Source organism: Carassius carassius, chromosome 44 (assembly GCF_963082965.1).
Source record: "Carassius carassius chromosome 44, fCarCar2.1, whole genome shotgun sequence".
In the NCBI taxonomy this organism is placed as follows: Eukaryota; Metazoa; Chordata; class Actinopteri; order Cypriniformes; family Cyprinidae; genus Carassius; species Carassius carassius.
This window is the reverse complement of record NC_081798.1, coordinates 6,014,632-6,036,551: the sequence shown is the minus strand read 5'-3', so window position 1 is coordinate 6,036,551 and position 21,920 is coordinate 6,014,632. Positions and strand designations below refer to the sequence as shown.

The window sequence follows — 21,920 nt, the reverse complement described above, 5'->3', positions numbered from 1 at the left end:
GGAACCCTAATATGGACAGTCATGTAATTCAACGGTGAAGCAGAGATATAACTTTCCTTCATAAAACACTTTCCATGGTCTTTTATTACAAAGTCTGGACAAAAAAAAAACATTTAGAATAAACAACAATGTAAAGTCCGCTTTGTACATGACCTTTTCTACAGTCAAAATCAAATCCACCCCACTTTCTTCTCTCAGTACAAATGTAATATTTTTTCAAATAAGGTTGCTAGCTGTGATCCATCTCATTCTTTTCCTGGTAGTGGGATCTGTAGTCTCTTTAACGTGTTGGTGAAGTACTTAGGAAGGGGACAGGACACTGTGATGTCACTGTGACCTTTGACTCCTGGCAGGACGATCCTTCGGGAGTGCAGGTGAAGAGGGAGGTATCGTGTTTTACTCTGCACCAGGCCCAGCCGGCGCAGTATGCCCTCTGGCAGCTTCTGTAATCGAAATGTGAGACCCTCGTGTGGTCAGTCTTCAAACGTGACAATGAGTCATGTCTCAAGAAAACACTACACCACCTCTTTATTATTCATTATTAACACAACACTTACTGTGATAATAGACTGAATACTGTAATAAAACTGGACCTAGACTTGAATGGGTTGTGTATCTAAATCTTGGGTTAAGCAAGTGTTCATTAAAAACATCTCTAATCTGCAAATACAATACTGTTTAAAAGTTTGGGATCCGCAAGTTTTTTTTTTCTTTGGAAGAGATATATTAAATTGATCAAAAGTAACATTAAAAACATTTTCATTTCACTTAATTCATTTCAAATGAATTCTGTTCTTCTGAACATTCTATTCATTTAAGCATCATGAAAAAAGGATTCAGCAGCACAACTGTTTTCAACACTGATAATAATAAGAAATGTTTCCTGAACAGCAAGTCAGCATATTCGAATGATTTCTGAAGGATCATGTGACCCTGAAGAATGGAGTAATGATGCTGAAAATTCTTCTTTGCCATTACATAAAAAAATGACTAAAATATATTCAAATAGAAAACCGCGGTCTTAAATTCCAATGTTTCACAATTCTTTTTTTTTTTTTTTTTTTCAAATACTACAGCCTTAGTTAGAATAAGAGAATAAGAGAGAGATTTCTTTGTTTCGAAAACATAAAAAAAAATCTTTTGAATGGCAGCATAGGTTCATATAAGAAACCAATGCTACAACACTAGTATTTATTATACCTGTGGTGCTAGTTTGTTCCAGTGAGCATATTTGTGGTCTCCAAGAATGGGGCAGGTCAAAGCAAGAGCCATGTGCACACGAAGTTGGTTTTTCACACCTAAAAAACACATTGGTTCTGGTCATCATATGCTTAAATGTCTTCTTTTTTACATAAATCAAAACACAATGTTACATTATATATGGGTAAGCTCAGCAACATTTAAGATAATTAGCGTATACAGGGCTCAGTTAGGAGTCAGGTATGGGTTTAACATTTCATGGTAAGTCATTACCTGTGACAGGCTGCAGTTCCACCAAGCTGCAGCCACCGGTGCTGTCCAGAACCCGATACTGTGTGACTGCGCTGTGTGCCTGTCGATGAGCTCTTACCCTGGTCACCCCATCTCCCTCCTCACTCAGTTTGAACAATGGGCTCAGACCCATCTGAAGTGAAGTGACATTCAGCCAAGTATGGTGACCCATACTCAGAATTTGTGCTCTGCATTTAACCCATCCGAAATGCACACACACAGAGCAGTGAACACACACACACACACTGTGAGCACACACCCGGAGCAGTGGGCAGCCATTTATGCTGCGGCGCCCGGGGAGCAGTTGGGGGTTCGATGCCTTGCTCAAGGGCACCTAAGTCGTGGTATTGAAGGTGGAGAGAGAACTGTACATGCACTCCCCCCACCCACAATTCCTGCCGGCCCGGGACTCGAACTCACAACCTTTCGATTGGGAGTCCGACTCTCTAACCATTAGGCCACGACTTCCCCCATCTGAGCAGAATACACATATATACTTCAATTTTGTAAAGTAAGTAAACTGGAGGAGATCCTATTCTTAAAAATCTGTTTTTTAAATACATTATACTTATCTTATTGTGAACAGTTCATGCTCACCAATGGATCCTTTGCAGTAAACGGGTACCGTCAGAATGAGAGTCCAAACGGCTGATAAAAACATCACAATAATCCATAAATAATCCACATCCCTCCCAACCTTATGTGACGTGAAATGCTGCGTGTTTGAATGTAAAACTGACACCTCTGGTCAAAAGTCTATGATCCATAATAACGGTTCCCCCGGGAAATTAACATTTGATCTGTGGATATTTCTCTCCGGAGTCAGAGAAGACAAGTTTTTCAATGGATAAAATACGGTGATGGACTTGTTTGAAGTTAAAAGCATCGCAATGATGGATTTCTTTCTTACAAACATGCAGCTTTTCCCTTTACAAGATGTTAAGTGATAGATGGGAGTCTTGTGGAATATTGTGATTTTTTTAATCAGCTGTCTGGACTCGCATTCTGACGGCACCCATCCACTGAAGAGGACCTACTGGTGAGCAAGTAATGCAATGCATACATTTCTCCAAATCAGAAACAAAACTCATCTTGGATGGCCTGAGGGTGAGAATCTTAATAAAAAGCTCCTTTTCATATGGTTTTTAAGAACAGGTTAAAATAAAAAATGTTTTTTATGAACACAATACTATGTTACCTTAAAATGTGGCTGTGGTCCCATGACCTCCTTTTCTATAATGGGAATGTCAATCACTCCCTCGGATGGAACGGGCACACCTACAGTGACTGCCCTGAACAAAATAAGTGGGATTATGTTTAAATTACTGTATGCTGCTACAAGAGAATCAGTTAGCAATAAGCAAAAATATATGTTGCACTAGACAACTTAATTGGATCCCACTAATAAATTCCCCTTTCAAAAACAATTGCATCCAACTGAAGACAGGCAACAAATAATGGTTTTAAAGTAAATCTTACAAGTATTTCCTTTCCACTTTGTGTGATCTGATGAGTGTTTGGACATGTTCAGCAGCTTCTGCTGTTTTAGCCAGGATCAAAACTCCAGTATTTTCTTTTTCCAGGCTATGGCAAATGTGCAGCCGTGCTCCTGCCTGCATGCCATCAGTTATCTTTGCTAGCAAAGGCAGACATTCTACTATGCTGTTTCTGATGCCATCTACATCTATGAGAATTGAACAAGGAAAATTGATAAGTACGCTAGTATATCCAAAGATCATGTAAGACTTGTATTATCAGGTATGTACTCAAATGGACTTAAGCCAATTTGGTGGTCTTCTGGTGGTCTAAATTGTACATTTTGATTATCATTTTTAATAAATATTTTACTTTATCAGAATTAAATGCAACTTCAGTTTTTTTTTTGTTGCATTTACTATATAAACCGACATGATCAAAAAATTCATAAATATGAGAGGATTAATGAGAAGTCAAATACTTACTATAGAGAGGCACGCCGTATGGTTTATTTATTGCGATTATGTTTTGGTCTTGATAAAGCATGCCCCTGTAAAGAGCTTTTACGAGCACACTTGGATGAACAGATTGTAGTTGCTGAGAGAACTGTTTGAATTCGTTTACTCTGTTTTGAAGAGGTGACACCGGAACCTTTGGAGAGGAACGAAAAACACGGAACCCAAATGGTTGCACATAAAGACACTTTAGTCAAAACGCAATATACAGATATAAGCAAACGTAACTAACCTCCTTTTTGTCATTTGTTTGTTTTTCCTTTTCACCCCGGAGTCTGTTCGCGATATCTGCTGCTTTAAGTCCTGCTTTCCCGTTAGAAGCGACGGCCTCCGTCTTTGAAGCGGTGGCACACGCTCTCACGAGCATGGTGAATGTCACCCCACGTGCATGTCGCATTTTCACAGATGAATAGTTCAAAGTCAGCTCTCTTTACTCAAATCCGAGCCTGTGATCTTACATTACTCACCGTCCGATTAAAAAGCTAGTATCACGGGAAAAGCCGAGTAACCAAGAAGACATTAAACACATACGTAAAATGAACAGCTGAGCAATACGTAATAGTGAAAATAAACATCAGTTCAAAATAAAAGTCATTGGTCAGCGTGAATTACACTGTTCATGCTGTACGTTTTTGATTCATTAATCGATTCATTTTCAATTCATGAATCATCCCTCATATCAATTTGTTATTTTAAAAAAAACTTATTAGACCAAATTCTAAAATATTATTCAGAATATGAGAGTTTGGTCAGAAATAGGCTATGAGCTACTTTAAGACGTATCTTTGAGCTAAAATGTATGAATGTCACCGAGATAAAATAAATTAATTAAACAATCTGCAAACAAATTTAGCTTTTGAGCTATTTCTTTTCACCAAAATATGCATTTTAGTGGATGACATTGGTGCAATTGAAAATAAAAGGCACTGGGCTGAATGATATTAAATAAATCTATTCAATATAAAAATACAAAACAAACAAAAATATGTTCTCATATTTCATTGCCAGAATGTTTTCAATCAGAAAATTCACGAAAAGAGTAGTTTGTTAGAGAATTAGACTGTTTCTGAGTCACTAAAAAGAACCATCACGAGTCATTAAAATGATGATCCGGTTTTAAACACTTTTTCAGCTCTAGTAAAGACTTCAGATATACTTTGAAATGGACTTTGGGCCTAGTTGTCAGTAAATAGTTTGATCAACAGGATTGCAGCGATATAGAAAAACAGCAGGTCTGAGAAAACATAGGGCACATTCCTCCTAAATATTGTCTAGAAATGCATACAGACAAGTCTGTAGTACTATATGACATATTAAAAAAATGTGTGGTGTGAAGAAGAAAGAGAATCTATGTGTGCAGAATATGTATACATCTTTGAAGGTGTGAATAATGTGAATAATGAATAATGGCTGTGTTTGTGCTCACAGCTGAGTGAATTAAACATGAAGCCAGCACTAGAAAACGTACAGGTATGTTCTCTCTCTTCCTGTCTTTATACAGATACATCATATCAGATTTAAACCTTTTTGTTTGTTAAATGCTCTAATGAAATAAAAAGCCCTGAAACCCTTTTTAGAAACACAATAATTTCCCTGAAACATATCTCATTAACCTTCTGCAAGATCTCAAGTGTGGTCAAGAGAGTGAGCTTACGGTTTGAAATAGTCTTTTGATAGCTGGTAAGGCTGTCTAAATGAACAGCCTGTCCTGCTGTTTGGCGGTCAGCAGCCGCCTGCATGGTATCTCATGACAGCCCGGTGGAATTTGAGCTCCCACAGGCCACTGCTTTATATGCTCCTATCAGGTCTTCGATGTTTGTGAGTGATTATGTGCTATTTCTTTTCACAAATGGAACGTGGCATAACTGTTTGTAGAAGACCAGAGATAGACAAATGATTTGCAGACTCTGGTACTTCCTTTTATTCTACACTACAGCTTCATCATTTAGCTCATCACAGATATCAGATGTTGTCATCCACTTTATACCCCAAAAGTGCCACCGTTGACGGACAAATTATAGTAGATAGGGGTTGTGCTGGAACCCATCCCTTGACAGGTGTAATATTAGGCTACACATCTTCCTCAGTTCCGCAGATCAAGTTTCAAACAGGATTCCCCAGGTAGGATGCTTAAGGGGCGTTGATGTCATTGCACGGAAGTGAGTTGGACCACACTTCTTGACACAGATAGCAGTGCCACTGAAGACAAGGAGGACAACGTGGGAGTTTCAACAGGAATTCGGACTGAGCTGGACCATCGAGGTGATTTGGGATGTCGCACCAGACGGGTATTCATGGTAAGTACACTGCAGCCCATATAGATTTATAACATTTAGAATAAATCACTTTATATTTTATTCTTTATCCTCTCCTTTTAGTGAAAGAAACCATGCATTTTGAATCAGAAGTGTTATAGATACTATGAAGATATGCAAAAAGTAAAAAAAGAGGAACTTTGGAATAAACCTGTAAAAGCTCTAGATTAGAGACTTTCGCATCCAAATCTGGCATTGAACGTTTTCAGAATTGCATGGAGTCTATGTGCAAATGTGTTCGACTACAGGCAAAGGGAACTATCTATTTAAAAATAAGGAATGTTGATAGCTCTGCTTAAATCTTTATTTTAGCAAACAAAATTATGGTTCTACAGTGTAGTGGTCTATTTAGGATTTAAATAGAGAGATAATATTATGCTGTGTTTTATGTGAATGATGATGAGAGGTAATTCAAGCTTTAGGGGCGGAAGCACTGTTCCTCATCCATCTCACCTGCACCTACATCATTTATGAGTCCCGATGCCCTGTTGCCATGGTGAGGCCAAGAATGAGGCACAGGCCGCAGTGTGGAAGCAGTGTAAAATTTCCTTTGTTTCAGTCAATTTTCTTGGTCTTGTTATAATTTATAACATGAAATACTAGGCCTTTGTAATGGGGTCGTCTCTCGCTATTCTTATGATGATTAAAGGTTTGGGGCATAAACTAATTCTTAGGCTTACTCACTGTATCCTGTCTCTGTTTTCATATGTTAAATAATTATCTTCTGAAACCAGCAACTCCCGACTTGAGAGAGTTCCTCGTGAAGGCGAGAAGGGGCGCTGTCAGAGTGGTGAAGATTGTTATAAGGAGCGGTGAGTAGAAGCATTTGTTTGTGAGACCATTTGTATATGTAGTTTAATATTAGTATTTCAATACCCACAGCATAGTACAAATTTGATGATGCTTTTGGTAAGTTAACTGCTATTTACCCTTTCCAATTAATGAATCAGGCCTCACATTATTTTGTAATAAAATAATACCTACTGTAGAGTAAACCAAGTTCTAAACTACTATTTAGAAGATCACATATCGGTCACATCATCTAGAAAAGTCATCCTTAAATATTACATTTCTGAGTCAAAAAAGAGCTGCACTTGATTGTATTAGATGTAAATTTGTAGTGTAATTCTAATCTTAAAATGATGTTTTTAAAAATCATAATATTAATTAAATAAATAGCCACTTAAGTGTATTTAAAGTGAGTACACTTTTAAGATCATGTTTTGTAATACTCTTAAGTACACTTTAAAAAAGTGCATGTAATGTCAAATTAAAAGTATCTCTTGAAAGTCTCTTGAAAGTTGTAATGATTTCAGTAAGTACCCTTATTTTGATGTGTTGAGTGTTGACTAACATCATAAAGGACTACTTAATTAAAAATGTAAATGTAGTTTGTTGTTTTACATACACTAAATTGTAGAGCAATAAAAGTAGCATACAATAAAATAAAAATAAAATTTGTGAAATTGCATGGAATGATGTACTTAGTCCTACTCAAAATGCACTCTGAAGTTCAACTAATTGCACGTTATATAAATGTAAATTATAATACATTTCATTAAGTGTAATTGTTGTGTTTGCGAAGGACTCAATAATCACACCGTGTAGCTTTGTTTATGTTGCCGTTTATCAACTGACGTGAAACTTCCATTCTACGACCTTTGCCGTAAATCAATGCCATAACCTTTAAAGGCACAGTAACCTGTCACTCGCAGTGCATAACCAAACATAGTCCAACGGGACCCAATGCTGAACATTTTCAGACATAACAGTAATTAACATGCAATCAAATGTCCGGAAACAGTACATTCAGTTCACATTAAAGAATGTTATTTTATTTAAGTGTACTTTATCACAGGGGTATCACTTAGGTTCACATTGGTGTTCATCATTTAGATGTTGTTTTATCATTTAAAAACTAACAAACATATATGTTTGTTTAAAGTGTGCTTTTGCTATCTTTTAAAATAAATGTGACTTGTTTGATGTTTTGCCATGTAAGGCTACATATGTTTACCTTAGCAAATATATTTCAGTCACTTGTTGACTCTTAAGAATGTAAAGTAAATGTTGAGATAAATTGGACTGTGGAATGTTATCCATGCAGTGCTAGTGTATGATAACATGGCACCGTGCTGTTTTTGGACCCAGAGTGATAGTCAGTGCATTTATCAGGGACTACTGCAAGTAGTCAGGGTGTGTGTTATGAGGTGTGTATGTGTGTATATGTCTGTGTGTGCTTTAGAACAGCTGGTGTTGGGAGCGTACAGAGAGGTGTGTCAGAGCTGGGATCAGGACTATGACGCATGTGTCCTGCCCATGCTGGACGGTCTGGAACCCTGCTATATCCTTTATCGCCTTGACTCACAGAACCAGCTGGGATATGAGTGGCTGTTTATCTCCTGGTCGCCAGACCAGTCACCAGTAAGTAGGGAACACATGATAAAGTTGAATGTGTATGCTCAATACAAACTCTCACCCTCATACTCTATAAATACTGTTCCCTTTAACCCTTTGGCTGAAAGTCAGTTACCATTCTGTGTGAACATACCCATTCATACCACACTACACAGGTGAGGTTAAAGATGGTGTACGCTGCTACCCGTGCCACACTGAAGAAAGAGTTTGGAGGAAGTCACCTGAAAGATGAACTGTTTGGAACAGTCCAGGTGTGTAGCAGGGGGTTATTTCAACATCAAATACAGAGGAGTTTAAATTATTTTATAACTGTATTATTACAGTATATGCATTTACATTTATGCATAGCAATGTAAAAAACATTTTTTTATTATTATTTAAATGACCCTGCTGCATGGGTGTTTTGGGGCAAACTGTTTTCTTTTATTCTTTTGTTTTGTGAACAAATAGAAAAATAAAAAAATATACATTTTTGTCAGGTTGCATATATTCTGAGATATTCTAAGCAATCAGAATCAAGTATTCCAGATATGAGCTCATTATTCAACATTATTTGATGCCTGATTTGCATTCTTAAAAAGGTTCTTTATTGGCATCCTTTAACATCCATGGAAACTTTCCACTGGACAAAAGGTTCTTCATGGTGGAAAAAGTTATTAATATTAAAGTGTTCTTCAAACTAGGAAAAAAAAAAGTTAAAAGATTCTTTTAAGAACCAGAAGACATTACTGAAAACTCTATATATATATATATATATATATATATATATATATATATATATATATATATATATATATATATATATATATATATATATATATATACCTGGGTTGCAACATTAAACCTACTGTTTTCTGTTCTGCTTGTTACCTTTGCTCAGGTTTATCTAGGTCACATGTTTAAAGGTGTGATGATTTGTCAACTAAGCAATATTTACTATTCTTATCTGCAGGAAGATGTCTGTTTCCAAGGTTATCTACGACACCTGTCCTCGTCCTCCTGTTTGGCTCCTCTCACCACTGCTGAGCAGCAGCTCAATCAGATTAAAATAACAGAGGTGAGGAAGGTCAAAAATGTTCATACACTATCTCAAACATTATCTGACAGTTTGACTACCTAAATATCTAAAAAACCAATGTATTTCTTAATAACGCACCTGACAGGACAAAGTGGCACAGGTAAGTGTACTATGACTGATTTGTTTTCAAGTGTGTAAGTAAGGGGATTTCCACAAAACTTTTGTACTTTTCTATTCAGGACAAGAGAAGACGAGTTGCCACCATAAGTGGACAAGCAAAGGTAGTCTTAGCTATCTAAATACATCTTAATGTAACAGATTGAAGGTCTTTATATATATATAAATTCCTTGTTTTCTGTTACGTGTGTTTCGGATACAGACAGAAATCAGCGTGGACAGTAAAAATCCGACTTTGCAGGGTTTGGCGTTCCCATTGCAGGAGGAGGCTAAACATGCTTTACAGCAGCTTAAACTCAGACGCATCAATTACATTCAACTAGTAAGTTCCACATACACTAATTGTTCAGACTGCCACATATATATTTAACAGAACAGGTTGCAATGAATAAGCACATACAATAACAATTACCTTCATTAAACATACAACCCGAATTCCGGAAAAGTTGGGACGTTTTTTACATTTTAATAAAATGAAAACTAAAGGAATTTCAAATCACATGAGCCAATATTTTATTCACAATAGAACATAGATAACGTAGCAAATGTTTACACTTTTATCCACTTAATTAGCTCATTTAAAATTTAATGCCTGCTACAGGTCTCAAAAAAGTTGGCACGGGGGCAACAAATGGCTAAAAAAGCAAGCAGTTTTGAAAAGATTCAGCTGGGAGAACATCTAGTGATTAATTAAGTTAATGGATATCAGGTCTGTAACATGATTAGCTATAAAAGCTTTGTCTTAGAGAAGCAGAGTCTCTCAGAAGTAAAGATGGGCAGAGGCTCTCCAATCTGTGAAAGACTGCGTAAAAAAATTGTGGAAAACTTTAAAAACAATGTTCCTCAACGTCAAATTGCAAAGGCTTTGCAAATCTCATCATCTACAGTGCATAACATCATCAAAAGATTCAGAGAAACTGGAGAAATCTCTGTGCGTAAGGGACAAGGCCGGAGACCTTTATTGGATGCCCGTGGTCTTCGGGCTCTCAGACTACACTGCATCACTCATCGGCATGATTGTGTCCATGACATTGCTAAATGGGCCCAGGAATACTTTCAGAAACCACTGTCGGTAAACACAATCCGCCGTGCCATCAGCAGATGCCAACTAAAGCTCTATCATGCAAAAAGGAAGCCATATGTGAACATGGTCCAGAAGCGCCGTCGTGTCCTGTGGGCCAAGGCTCATTTAAAATGGACTATTTCAAAGTGGAATAGTGTTTTATGGTCAGACGAGTCCAAATTTGACATTCTTGTTGGAAATCACGGACGCCGTGTCCTCCGGGCTAAAGAGGAGGGACCTTCCAGCATGTTATCAGCGTTCAGTTCAAAAGCCAGCATCTCTGATGGTATGGGGGTGCATAAGTGCATACGGTATGGGCAGCTTGCATGTTTTGGAAGGCTCTGTGAATGCTGAAAGGTATATAAAGGTTTTAGAGCAACATGTGCTTCCCTCCAAACAACGTCTATTTCAGGGAAGGCCTTGTTTATTTCAGCAGGACAATGCAAAACCACATACTGCAGCTATAACAACAGCATGGCTTCGTCGTAGAAGAGTCCGGGTGCTAACCTGGCCTGCCTGCAGTCCAGATCTTTCACCTATAGAGAACATTTGGCGCATCATTAAACGAAAAATACGTCAAAGACGACCACGAACTCTTCAGCAGCTGGAAATCTATATAAGACAAGAATGGGACCAAATTCCAACAGCAAAACTCCAGCAACTCATAGCCTCAATGCCCAGACGTCTTCAAACTGTTTTGAAAAGAAAAGGAGATGCTACACCATGGTAAACATGCCCCGTCCCAACTATTTTGAGACCTGTAGCAGAAATCAAAATTGAAATGAGCTCATTTTGTGCATAAAATTGTAAACTTTCTCAGTTTAAACATTTGCTATGTTATCTATGTTCTATTGTGAATAAAATATTGGCTCATGTGATTTGAAAGTCTTTTAGTTTTCATTTTATTAAAATTTAAAAAACGTTTTCCGGAATTCGGGTTGTACAAATAAATACTATTGATAGTGCTGTTGTATGGCTTGTTTACTTTGCATGATTTTATAACATGATTCTCTACATAATACTACATTTCAGAATAAGCAACAAAACACCCAACTTTAAAATATTAATTATGCAATAAACAAAAATTATTGTTCAAAAGTATGGGGGTAAATAAAGGTCAAATATATTTTAAAATGTAATTTACTCCTGTAACAACAGAGAATTAATTTTAAGCAGCCATTACTCCAGTCTTTAGTGTCACATGATTCTTCAGAAATCATTCTAATATGCTGATTTGCTGCTCACTATTTCTTCTTATTAGAAATTTAGAAAATTGTTGTGCTGCTTAATATCTCTGGAATCCATGATATATTGTTTTTAGGATTATTTGTAAAAAAAAAAAAAAGTAAAAAAAAACAACAACATTTATTTGAAACGAAATTGTTGGGTAACATTGTAAAGGCATCCTTTTCATTTCTTTAAAAAAAAAAATCTTATTGACCATACTGAACATTTTGAATAAGAGTTAAACAATTTGACATTATCACATAGAATATTATGCCTGCTGCGCACTCCACATAATCTCCATAACAAAGCTTGTTTTACTGTATCATCTTTAAGCGGCTGGACACCAAACGAGAGACAATTGAGCTCGTGCACACTAGTCCTACAGAGACCAAAGATCTGCCGAGCAGAATCCCCACTGATGCCCCACGATACCACTTATTCCTGTACAAACACGCCCATCAAGGACAGGCACTGGAAGCTGTAGGTTAGTGCCAAAATATTACTGTAACTATTCTGCTAGTATCACAGTATGAGGAATTTGCATCTCAGTATTGTTAATGAGATTTGTTCTTCAAAGCTAATATTTGTTACGTTTGTGTTTGAATATGTGGAGCAGTTTTCATCTACTCCATGCCTGGGTATAGCTGTAGTATCAAAGAAAGGATGCTGTATTCCAGCTGTAAGAATCGACTTCTGGATGAGGTAGAGAGAGACTACCACATAGAGATCACCAAAAAGGTACAATAACAGCAACAGTTAATCCTGATACTGTACAGTATGTTTTTTTAATAGCTGTGGAACAAACAAGCTTCGACCCGAGTAGAAGAGTAAAAGAATGTCAGATATGCGAATGGAAAAAAAGAAAAAAAATCATATTTTACCTCTTACAATTTCGTGTAGACATCCAAAGTACAAAGTGCATATTTTGCTGGTAAGCACGACATAAGTGATATATTGAACTAACAATTAAAATAGTTTTACTAATAGTTTAAACAGTTTTACAAGTAAAATAGTTTTACTTAACACAGTTCCTTGAAGTGAACTAATTTACAATATAAAAAGGTCCTGCATTTATTTGATCAAAAATAAAGTAAAAATATTATTATAATTTCATATAACTTTGTTTCTACTTAAATATATTTTAAAATGTAATTTATTTCTGTGATGGCAAGCTGAGTTTTCACATCAAATCTTCCTTCACAAATCATTCTAATATGCTAATTTGGTGCTCAAGAAACATTTCTTATCATTAGGTTATCAGTGTTGAAAACAGAGGTGGTGCTTAATTTGTTTTGTGGAAACTGTGATACGTTTTTTTTAGGATTCTTTGATGAATAGAAAGTTTAAAAAGAAAGCATTTATTTGACATGTTATCATTTGTAACATTATTATTAATATGTTGACTGTCACTTTTGATCAATTCAGTCCATCATTGCTAGGTAAAAGTATCAATACATTTAAAAACAAATCAAAACTTTCGAAACTCAGACCTTTGAATAATAACTTCATGATCCATAACATTTTGACATTCGCTTTATGTCAAATACTCATATTTATTCCAATTTCAGTAAATCTGTTTATGTGTCATGTGTGTAGATGGAGATTGATAGTGGAGAGTGCCTTACAGAGGATTTCCTGTATGAAGGGGTTTACCCGAAGCAGCATGCTCTGAAACAAGCATTCACCAAGCCAAAGGGCCCAACAGGTGAAACGAGGGAACAACCATCTAATCAGAGGAGCGGGAGAGAATGGAGAGGAGAGCTAGAATCATAGAATCAGAACATGTAAAATGACATCTGATACACTTGTTTAATTTCACTAGCCTATTTCTTGTCTTAGCTATCCTTTTTATGGTTATTATTTTTTATGTTAGTTTTTAACTAGTCTTCTTTCACTCTGAAACACATTCTCACATGGTTTTCAATGCCACATAAATGTGTTGTTTAGATGATGATTTTTATGTTAAAGATAAAATAAAATCCATTAATCTGTCTTGTTAAATCTCCTTTTTGTCTAACCGTGAAGAAACATTATGTTTAGTTAACACTTTAACAAGCCTCTATATACAAACAGTACACACAGTAGTATTTTCACCAAAAAAAGCCACTAATGGCCCAAGACTTTTGCACAGTAGTATTTTATATATATATATATATATATAGAGAGAGAGAGAGAGAGAGAGAGAGCGCGCAACTGAATTTAGTAATTTAGTATGTGATTATTATCCAATAGGTTAATACTTTTCTAACTAGTAATGAAGTTATATTTTAATTCATATAAAATGGATACTCGTTAGTTGTTGTTTGTCGATAGGTTTTTAAAAACATAAATGTAAAAAAAATATATATTGCGTTTTTATATAATTTTTTTAGATTTATTATAAACAGTTATTCCATAGTTTTTTTTTTCTTTTCTTTTTTTTCCTGGGGTTTTCTCTTAAAGGGTTAATGCATGTGCTGATCCAGGGCCAGCTCTGACAGTTACCAGGATGTTGGGATGTAATTAACCATATAACTAACATTCTGGCAATAAACATTTTCTGGAATTAGACTCATCGCAGCAGTACGCTTACCTTGCATTCACCTCCCATCACAGCCCTCGCTGTCGCCCAGAGATATCTCAGTTAATGCAGCTGGCGCAGAGGTCAATTTCAGATACTGTTTCAGCATTCCTGGAAAGCCTTTTACTGGGAAAGTCATCCGCCTCTGAAACCGGCACGGGCGCTTCGTCAGCGGCGCACGGCAGCCAATGGAAACGCAGCGACGGTCGGGAGCGCAGTTCTACGAAACGCCAGGCGGCCGATGATGAGGTCGCGGGCTCAAAGATGTATCGCTCTTCTTGGAATTAAATTCCTAGAAAGCGCGTCAACTCATAAAACAACTAAACGTGCTGCAAAGGCGTTTCTTACTGCTCTCATTACAGGAAAATAAAGGGAAAATAACAATCCACCGAGACAAACGACCCATTACTCTTGTTTGAGTACTACTAAGCTGTTTCTTTGCTGGTTTGCGTCATTTTCGTCCTCATTTCGCTACCTTCGATTTCCTGGAGAGTATTTGACAGAGAAGGCTCGATCGGTTTAGACAGCATTGGATATTAATGTTGTAAAATGTTTAGTTGTTGACTAGATTCGCTCACTTTGTGGACGTTTTGTCGCCATTATAGCACTGCTGGAACAATGTCAGCAGCTTTGGCACTTTGCAGGATTCGCGTAAATTTCAGTCTTTTCAAACTGCTGCCCATTGGTGACGTACAGAAGGTGACGATTTTATTCCCACAAAGGTAAGAAATATAAGTGTTTTATATCTAAAGTCATTTTAGTTTCATGGGAACTGTGAAGCGGTTATACCTGTTTGGTGGGTTTGCTCTTGACTCGACTCATTTAGTATGAACTGCAGTGGTTATATCATATAGACTGAGTTGTCCTTTTATGATTGAACGTAATCCACTCCTGATTCCTGCCGCTGAAGTTTCGAAATTGAACATTTTGTTCTCATCTAAGCGATTTCTTATTCTGCATTGTGCAATAGGGAGCGAAACATGCTAATGAAACTTTTGTGACCAAGTTTTTGTATTTGTAACTTGTTGTCTTGTAAAATCTGTTAAACCTGTTGCTTTCCAACTGAAATTCTTGCCACATTGTGTAAATATGTGAGTGCATTCTCTTGTTCTCGGCAAACTGCTCTTCCTTTGTTTGTTCTTTCTTCGAGTTCACTGAAATTAAAAATGACAAATCAATGATATAGAAAGCACAGCGATTTTTCTCCGCTTTCTCAACTCACATACTTTTCTAGATTTAGGGTAAAATATGTGTTGATTACAGAGTAATTATTCTCAAGAAATGTTTTTTCTTTCATAAGAAGGCACTCATGCCAGAGCCACCTTCAGGAATGGTTGCTAGCCATACAAGTGCCCAAAATGAGAGGGATGAATCAGAGGTTCAACAAATTCAGCGATCCCAAGCCCCTCCCTGCTCGTGGGCCCCAGCTGAGGACTTGCGTTTCATCACCACCACCTTTCAATACCTACATACCTCAGGTGGCCTATATATTATTTAGGATTTAAGTATTTGAGGAACTGATGTGCACTTATTTCTTATGCTTATGATTGCATCTGTCCAGTGTCAGTTCCCTCCATTATAACTGACCAATAAAAACCTAATCAGATTCTGAACAAACGTGTTTAATTAAAAGCAAAAAGCCAGTGGAAGTCAATGATTCGCTCTTCATTTGAACAATCACTGATTTATGAATAATAGATTTTGACCAGAGTCCTAAATTGACTACAGCAACAGTTTATTTCTGTGCTGAAAAATATATTTATTAATACAGTATAGTAAGACAAACAATGTAATTATTATTTTATGATTATTAAATAAATTATCATTATTTATAATTTAATTATGTTTGTTTTCTAAATTAACATTTTTATTATCTTTATTATTAGTTAGAATAATCATAATATAAAATACCTTTCAAAAGTTTGGGTTTAATTAGTGTTTTGTTTTGTTTTTGAAAGAAGTCTCTACTCACCAATGCTGCAGTTATTTACTCAAAATACACTAAAAGATATTATATTGTGAAATAGTTCTTAAATAAAATATTCAGTTTGAATTCTGTTCAGATGATCTCAGTATGTCATATTAATATAGTTTCTTTATGTTTTAGGATGGTACTGGGGTGGTATGACAGCCAGTGAGGCAAGGGATGCCCTAATTGGAGCTTCAGAAGGGTCTTTCCTTGTCCGTGACAGCAGCCATCCACTCTACCTCTTTACCCTGTCCGTACAGACGTGGAGAGGTCCCACTAATGTCCGCATCGAATACGACAGTGGCCGATTCCGTCTCGATTCCAGTTTTCCAGCCAGATCTAGCCTGTTGTCCTTTTCTACTCTTCCTAGTCTCGTGCAGCACTATACATCCACGAGTCAAGGGGAGGAGAGGATAGCAGAAGAACATCACATGGTGTCAAAGGACAATGGCATCCTACTGAAGCTCAGGAAGCCCCTGTTCAGGCCTCAGGGCTTTCCAACATTACAACACCTCACACGCCTCACTATAAACAGACATACAGATTGCCATACACAGCTGCCACTGCCACGACCACTGCTGCTGTACTTGCAAGAATACCCCTTTCAGGTGTGAGGACATTTGGGAGGATGTTTGTGCATTTCAGGGGGGTTCGTTTTTGCAAAGTCACAAGTGATTTAGCCAAGATGTGCAAATATTGCTCCCTGGCAGAATCATGGGTACTACTTCTATTCTAGCCATATATGTCTGGGTAGGTGTGCAAATAAGCAAAGAATATTTTGTGTACATTTGTTTTTTTGTAAATACTTCTCATTTTAGTAAAATAAAATGTTTCTATATCTTTCTGTGCTTCTAAGAATGGAACTTAAACTCTGCATACATACTACTATGATCAGAACAAGGAAAAAATTAAATATCAAAAGAAGTATACATAAATAATACTGTATTCTGACTGTAATACTATGTCTCCAAAGGTTTTTTGTTTCTCTTCAGAGAGCAATTTATTTAGAAACAAAGTCGGCAATTCTTGCATTTTTTAAAATACTGTTTATAGAGATTATTTTAGAAAGTAGTTAACAATAACATCTTTTTTTAATTTTTTATTTTGATTTTGATTATAAAGGAGCTTGATTTCAGTTAGGAATCTGTCAGAAACTGTCATGCCCTGGCAGTATCCATGAGCTTGTAATCAGACTGTGTAAGACATTTTACCAGACAACATCATCATTCTGGGAAAAGTTACGGGCTTTTTTCCACACACCAAACACATTAATAAAATTTGAGTTGTAACATAACAGCAAAGAAAAACAATAACATGAATGTCTTTGAATGTGTAGGGGGGCAATTAACTTTCATATTACATTTGAAGTAACGTAGGCTAATGTTTCATATATTTAGTATTTATAGTACAAATAATATTTCAGTACACACGGTGACATTCGATAAGCATCTTGTAACGTAATTTTCTTATATTCAACTTCAGCAGAGGAACATCTTGCTGTTTTATAAACACGCAGAATTTATTTTGTATTTGTCTGTAGTTGTGTATTGTTTTTTTTATAAGAAATAAGTGTAGGCTACCTAATTAAATGCTAAAATGATTCTGAGACATCACTTTACCATTATTTTTATTGATTTTTTTTTTTACTCACTAACATTTTTTTACTCACTAGTTAAAAGTTATATGAAGTGTCACACACTAGTAAATTATATAACACTATAATTATAACAAATTATAACACTATAATTGCACCTGTCCCTAGTTTAAATGTTTTTAATAGATAGTAAAAAAATAACATTAATATTAATACAATTGCAAATACAACAGTTCACATATCCGACTGAAATACAACAAGTTCTCTGGGGACGAAAAGATAATATCACTAAAATTATGACAACGTAGTTCACAGTGCAGTGAGGCAGATGTTGATTTAATTATCACTGCGCTCTGTTGGATTCAGTTCAGTGAATGATTCATCAGACTGTTTTGTTTCAAACCAGAAAGTCTATTATGAAGAATTACAGTAGCTGTGTCCCAAAGTTGAGTGTACGCACTTCGAAGGCCAGGTCTCCGAAGTGCACGAAGTGCCCTCCTAAGTGCGTGAGATGCTCCGCCTTCGCAGGATTTCCTAATTCCACCACCTGCTGTTTCCGATTAGCGCTCTGTCGCATAGCAACGGTGAGAGGAGAGCTGACATCCTGGCACATTTATAAAAGTTATGGAGCCAGCATTATTAATATTTGTTTTTGTATTTTATGTTTTAATGGAGGAGATGGGGGGAATGTTTCACCCACGGCGGCGCCGGGTGATAGCCGAGACCGAGGACAGGTACGTTCCACTGTTTGCTGTGTTCTTGCCGAATTACAACTTTAAATGCATGTATTGCGTTTAAACTGACTTGAATAATATAATGATACATATGAAAACAACCCCCCCCCCACAAACACACACAAACATAATAGCGGCTCAAATGCTGACTGATATCTGACTAAGGTGCGCTTTTAAAATATTTTATCATCTTGACCATGGTGAACTTATTTAGAAAGGTTTGCAACCCTGATGGAGCACTTTTGTTCAGCTCAATGTTCAGTGCTCTGTATGGCCGGTCTGAGTCCTTCAGATGTAGCCTCTGATATGGTTTGCAGCTGTTAGCAACAATTTGTTAATAATCTGACAATAAATGTTAGTTTAATTTTTAAAATGACCAGTGGGGGACTTTAACAAAGCACATTCGTTAAATACATTACATTAAACTACCCAGCAGTATAGGCAACTTTAAATTTTTATATATATAGGCTATTTAAAAACTTGAACATATTCAGAAGTAAAATGCAACATACACGGTAATGCAGCAGTAACATTAATACAAAACAAAATTATTTTTTTCAGAACAATACATACTTTTGCTTTTTACTCTCCATGCCTTATTACAGTATATTACAGTATGCAAGATAATACTTTTACTTAAAGGGACTGTTCATCCAGAAATTAAAATTAAATAATTTACTCCCTCTCAAGTTCCTTTATACAAACCTTTATACATTTCTTTGTTCTGCTGTGCACAAAGATATTTGGAACAGTGTTTGTAACTAAGCAGATCTTGCCCCCATTGACTACCATACGAAAAAAAAAATACTATGGTTGTCAATAGGGGTTAAAAAGATGACTGAATTAAAATTTTTGGGTGAACTATCCCTTTAACTAAGGTTTTAAATATGACTAGTACATTTCCTCAATGTGTTATTAGTAGTTACTAAAAGAAGTATCCTAAAGTATCTCAATATTTCTTCTACTATTTACTCACAAATCTAAACCATTTATTTTTTCCTTCTGCCCCTAAATCTGACCAGACCCCTGTACTGCAGGATAAACCTTAATGTCCCAGTGCTGGAAAGGTTTTTCAATGATGGTGACACACGGGTTGATTTTCGGCTGAGCAGGGAGGCCCTGACAGTGCTGCTAGATCTTCTGAGAAGAGAACGGCAACAAGGATGGGGTGCTACAATTGAGACCCTGGTGTTTCTATTCTAGCTGGCATGTGGTACATCATACAGAGTGGTCTCCAGAGTGTTTGACATGCCTCGTTCCACTGTCCACCGCATAGTCCACCGAGTTGCTGAGGAGGTGGTGGCCATTCGCCACAAAGTAATTCACCTCCCGAAGACCCCAGAAGACCTGGAGGCAGTCGACCGTGGGTTTGCCGGGCTGGCAAGACACAGAGCTTTCTTGAAAGCTGCAGGATCAATCAACGGCTGTCATGTCAAGCCACCGAGCGGCCCCGATGGTCAGTGCTACAGGAACAGGAAACTGTTCCCATCAATAATCCTGCAGGCTGTATGTGACCATCAGGGCCGCTTCACTGACACCTACGTGTCATGTGCATGATGCACGAGTGCTCCGCCACAGCCCACTGTACAGGAGGTCAGTGTACCCTCCTCCAGGGCACTTTATCCTGGCAGACGGAGGTTACCCATGCCTCCGACAGCCACTCCGCCTCATCACGCCCTATAAGAGGCCAGTACAAGGTGTGGGAGCCCAGCGCTTTAATGTCCATCATTCCAGGGCACGCTTCATTATAGAGCGTGGTTTTGGGATGATAAAGACTAGATTCAGGGCCATCTTCCTGCAAGCGCTGGAGGTTCACTACACCTTTGGACCTCACGTAAGTGAATTGCAAAGACATTTAAAAAATCCTGTAAAAGAATAAACAGATTTATTTTTCTGAAGATGTACTTTGTTCCCTTTTTTTTATATAACAGCCTGTGCCATCCTCCATAACATCTGCCTTGGGGTTGGTGACATCATGGCCCCGGAGGATGAGCACTAGGAGGAGATGGCTGAGGAGGAGGATGAGGGAGAGCATGCTTTGGAGACAGTCAGTGGTGCTCCATGGCGTGACCAGCTGTCTGCAGAGGTGTCTGCCCTGGAGGACGTACCCGCTGACCACGACTATTTGTAACAGGCAAGACAATTAGGCTATGATGCCGAAGACAAAAATTGATTGGACCATAAAATGGTTTTGCCATAAAATTCGCTCTCTGCTCTCTTGGGCTCTTCTCTCCTCCGTCTCCCTCTGCAACCTCATGTCTTCTCGGAGAAGGTCCACCAGCTCATCATCACGGCCCCGTTTTTTCTTGCCAGGTGTTGGTGCTGGCGGCTCCTCCTCCTCGTCACGATCACCCACCGCTGAAATTGGCCCTGCTGTTTCCTCAGGGATGGAGGCAATTAGGACAGGGGGTTGTTTGAGGACTTCTGTTCTAACACTTCATCCATGAGGACAAATAAGGGCCAAGTTTCAGCAGTGGGTTTCCCACTCACCCCCTCACCAGTCCCAGGACACTTGCAATCCTAAGGCAAAATAAATAAACCATGAATTTCATGAAAACCATGAATTATGAATATCGTAATTCCGGCACCAGGTGTTCCAGGTTACTGCACCTGTCCAAGCGTCCTTCTCCTGTCACATAGAAATGGTACGAGGAGCGCTGGCATCCTGCCAGGATAGGTGGAGCCAGAATTGTTTATTTTTGTTTTTATGTTTTATATCACAATGGAGGAGATGGCAGGAATGTTTCAACCCCCGGCGGCACTGGTTAAGTACCTCAAGTTTAGCCGAGACCGAGGCCAGGTTATCTGGTTTGCTGCGTCCTTAGTTGCTGGATTTCAACTTTAAATGCAGATATTGGCTTGGAACTTACTTGAATAATGTAATCATAGACTTGAAAAACTAAAAAATACACGAAAATATGGTCTTTTACAACATGATGTAGATTAAACAAACCAACAGCTATATGAAGTAGGCAACTTTAAATTTACTAACCTTTAACATATTCGGAAGTAAAATGCAACATACACAGTAGTGCAGAAGTAATATTAATGTAAAAACATCCTGATAAATATATTTTTTTCAGAACAACACTTTATATCTTCACATTTACTCTTAATAACTTAAGCATATTTCAATATGTAAGATAATACTTTTACTTAAAGGATGGTTCAGCCAAAAATTCTGTAATCATTTACTCACCCTTATGTTGTTCCAGGTGTAAAATGTTAATTTTTGGGTGAACTATCCCTTTAGCTAAGGTTTTAAATATGACTAGTAGTTTTTCCCCAATGTGGTATTAGTAGTTACTAATAGTAAATCAATATTTCTAGTACTAATTATGTTGTCATAGCTCTCAACAATTT

At 37.3% G+C, this 21,920-nt stretch overlaps 3 protein-coding genes across 4 annotated transcripts; 2 read left to right on the top strand and 1 right to left on the bottom strand.

The window, feature by feature from the left end:
• Positions 1 to 52: 52 nt before the first annotated feature.
• Positions 53 to 4,070, bottom strand: rpusd4 (RNA pseudouridine synthase D4). The gene is made up of 7 exons (XM_059537971.1): positions 3,715 to 4,070; positions 3,453 to 3,618; positions 2,971 to 3,175; positions 2,690 to 2,783; positions 1,474 to 1,624; positions 1,201 to 1,298; positions 53 to 443 (listed from the first exon to the last, which is right to left on the bottom strand). The coding sequence occupies exons 1-7, from the start codon at positions 3,877 to 3,879 to the stop codon at positions 246 to 248; spliced, it is 1,077 nt and encodes a 358-aa protein (XP_059393954.1). The 5' UTR covers positions 3,880 to 4,070; the 3' UTR covers positions 53 to 245.
• An 811-nt stretch (positions 4,071 to 4,881) lies between these two features.
• On the top strand, positions 4,882 to 13,692 carry twf2b (twinfilin actin-binding protein 2b). Its single transcript, XM_059537771.1, is given in 12 exon segments — positions 4,882 to 5,779; positions 6,532 to 6,609; positions 8,043 to 8,221; positions 8,371 to 8,466; positions 9,168 to 9,272; positions 9,379 to 9,393; positions 9,473 to 9,514; positions 9,613 to 9,732; positions 12,034 to 12,184; positions 12,317 to 12,438; positions 13,297 to 13,407; positions 13,409 to 13,692. Coding segments are annotated over 12 exon segments (1,101 nt in total). The 5' UTR covers positions 4,882 to 5,754; the 3' UTR covers positions 13,466 to 13,692.
• Positions 13,693 to 14,669: 977 nt separating this feature from the next.
• cishb (cytokine inducible SH2-containing protein b) lies at positions 14,670 to 17,167 on the top strand. 2 transcript variants are annotated; one of them, XM_059537773.1, is made up of 3 exons: positions 14,670 to 14,982; positions 15,564 to 15,738; positions 16,368 to 17,167. In XM_059537773.1, exons 2-3 carry the CDS (start codon positions 15,570 to 15,572, stop codon positions 16,841 to 16,843), a joined length of 645 nt encoding a protein of 214 aa, XP_059393756.1. In that variant the 5' UTR covers positions 14,670 to 14,982; positions 15,564 to 15,569; the 3' UTR covers positions 16,844 to 17,167. The 2 variants fall into 2 exon arrangements, with proteins under 2 accessions (XP_059393756.1, XP_059393755.1); XM_059537772.1 differs by having other exon boundaries at positions 15,561 to 15,738.
• Positions 17,168 to 21,920: the final 4,753 nt, after the last annotated feature.

Coding starts and splice junctions, on each gene's coding strand:
- rpusd4 (XM_059537971.1), bottom strand. CDS start 3,879: ATGCGACATGCACGTGGGGTGACATTCACCATGCTCGTGAGAGCGTGT. Junction 1,625..2,689: donor GACCACAGCCACATTTTAAG/GTAACATAGTAT, acceptor ACTTCACTTCAG/ATGGGTCTGAGCCCATTGTT. Junction 1,299..1,473: donor GGAACTGCAGCCTGTCACAG/GTAATGACTTAC, acceptor TGTGTTTTTTAG/GTGTGAAAAACCAACTTCGT.
- cishb (XM_059537773.1), top strand. CDS start 15,570: ATGCCAGAGCCACCTTCAGGAATGGTTGCTAGCCATACAAGTGCCCAA. Junction 15,739..16,367: donor TCAATACCTACATACCTCAG/GTGGCCTATATA, acceptor TTTATGTTTTAG/GATGGTACTGGGGTGGTATG.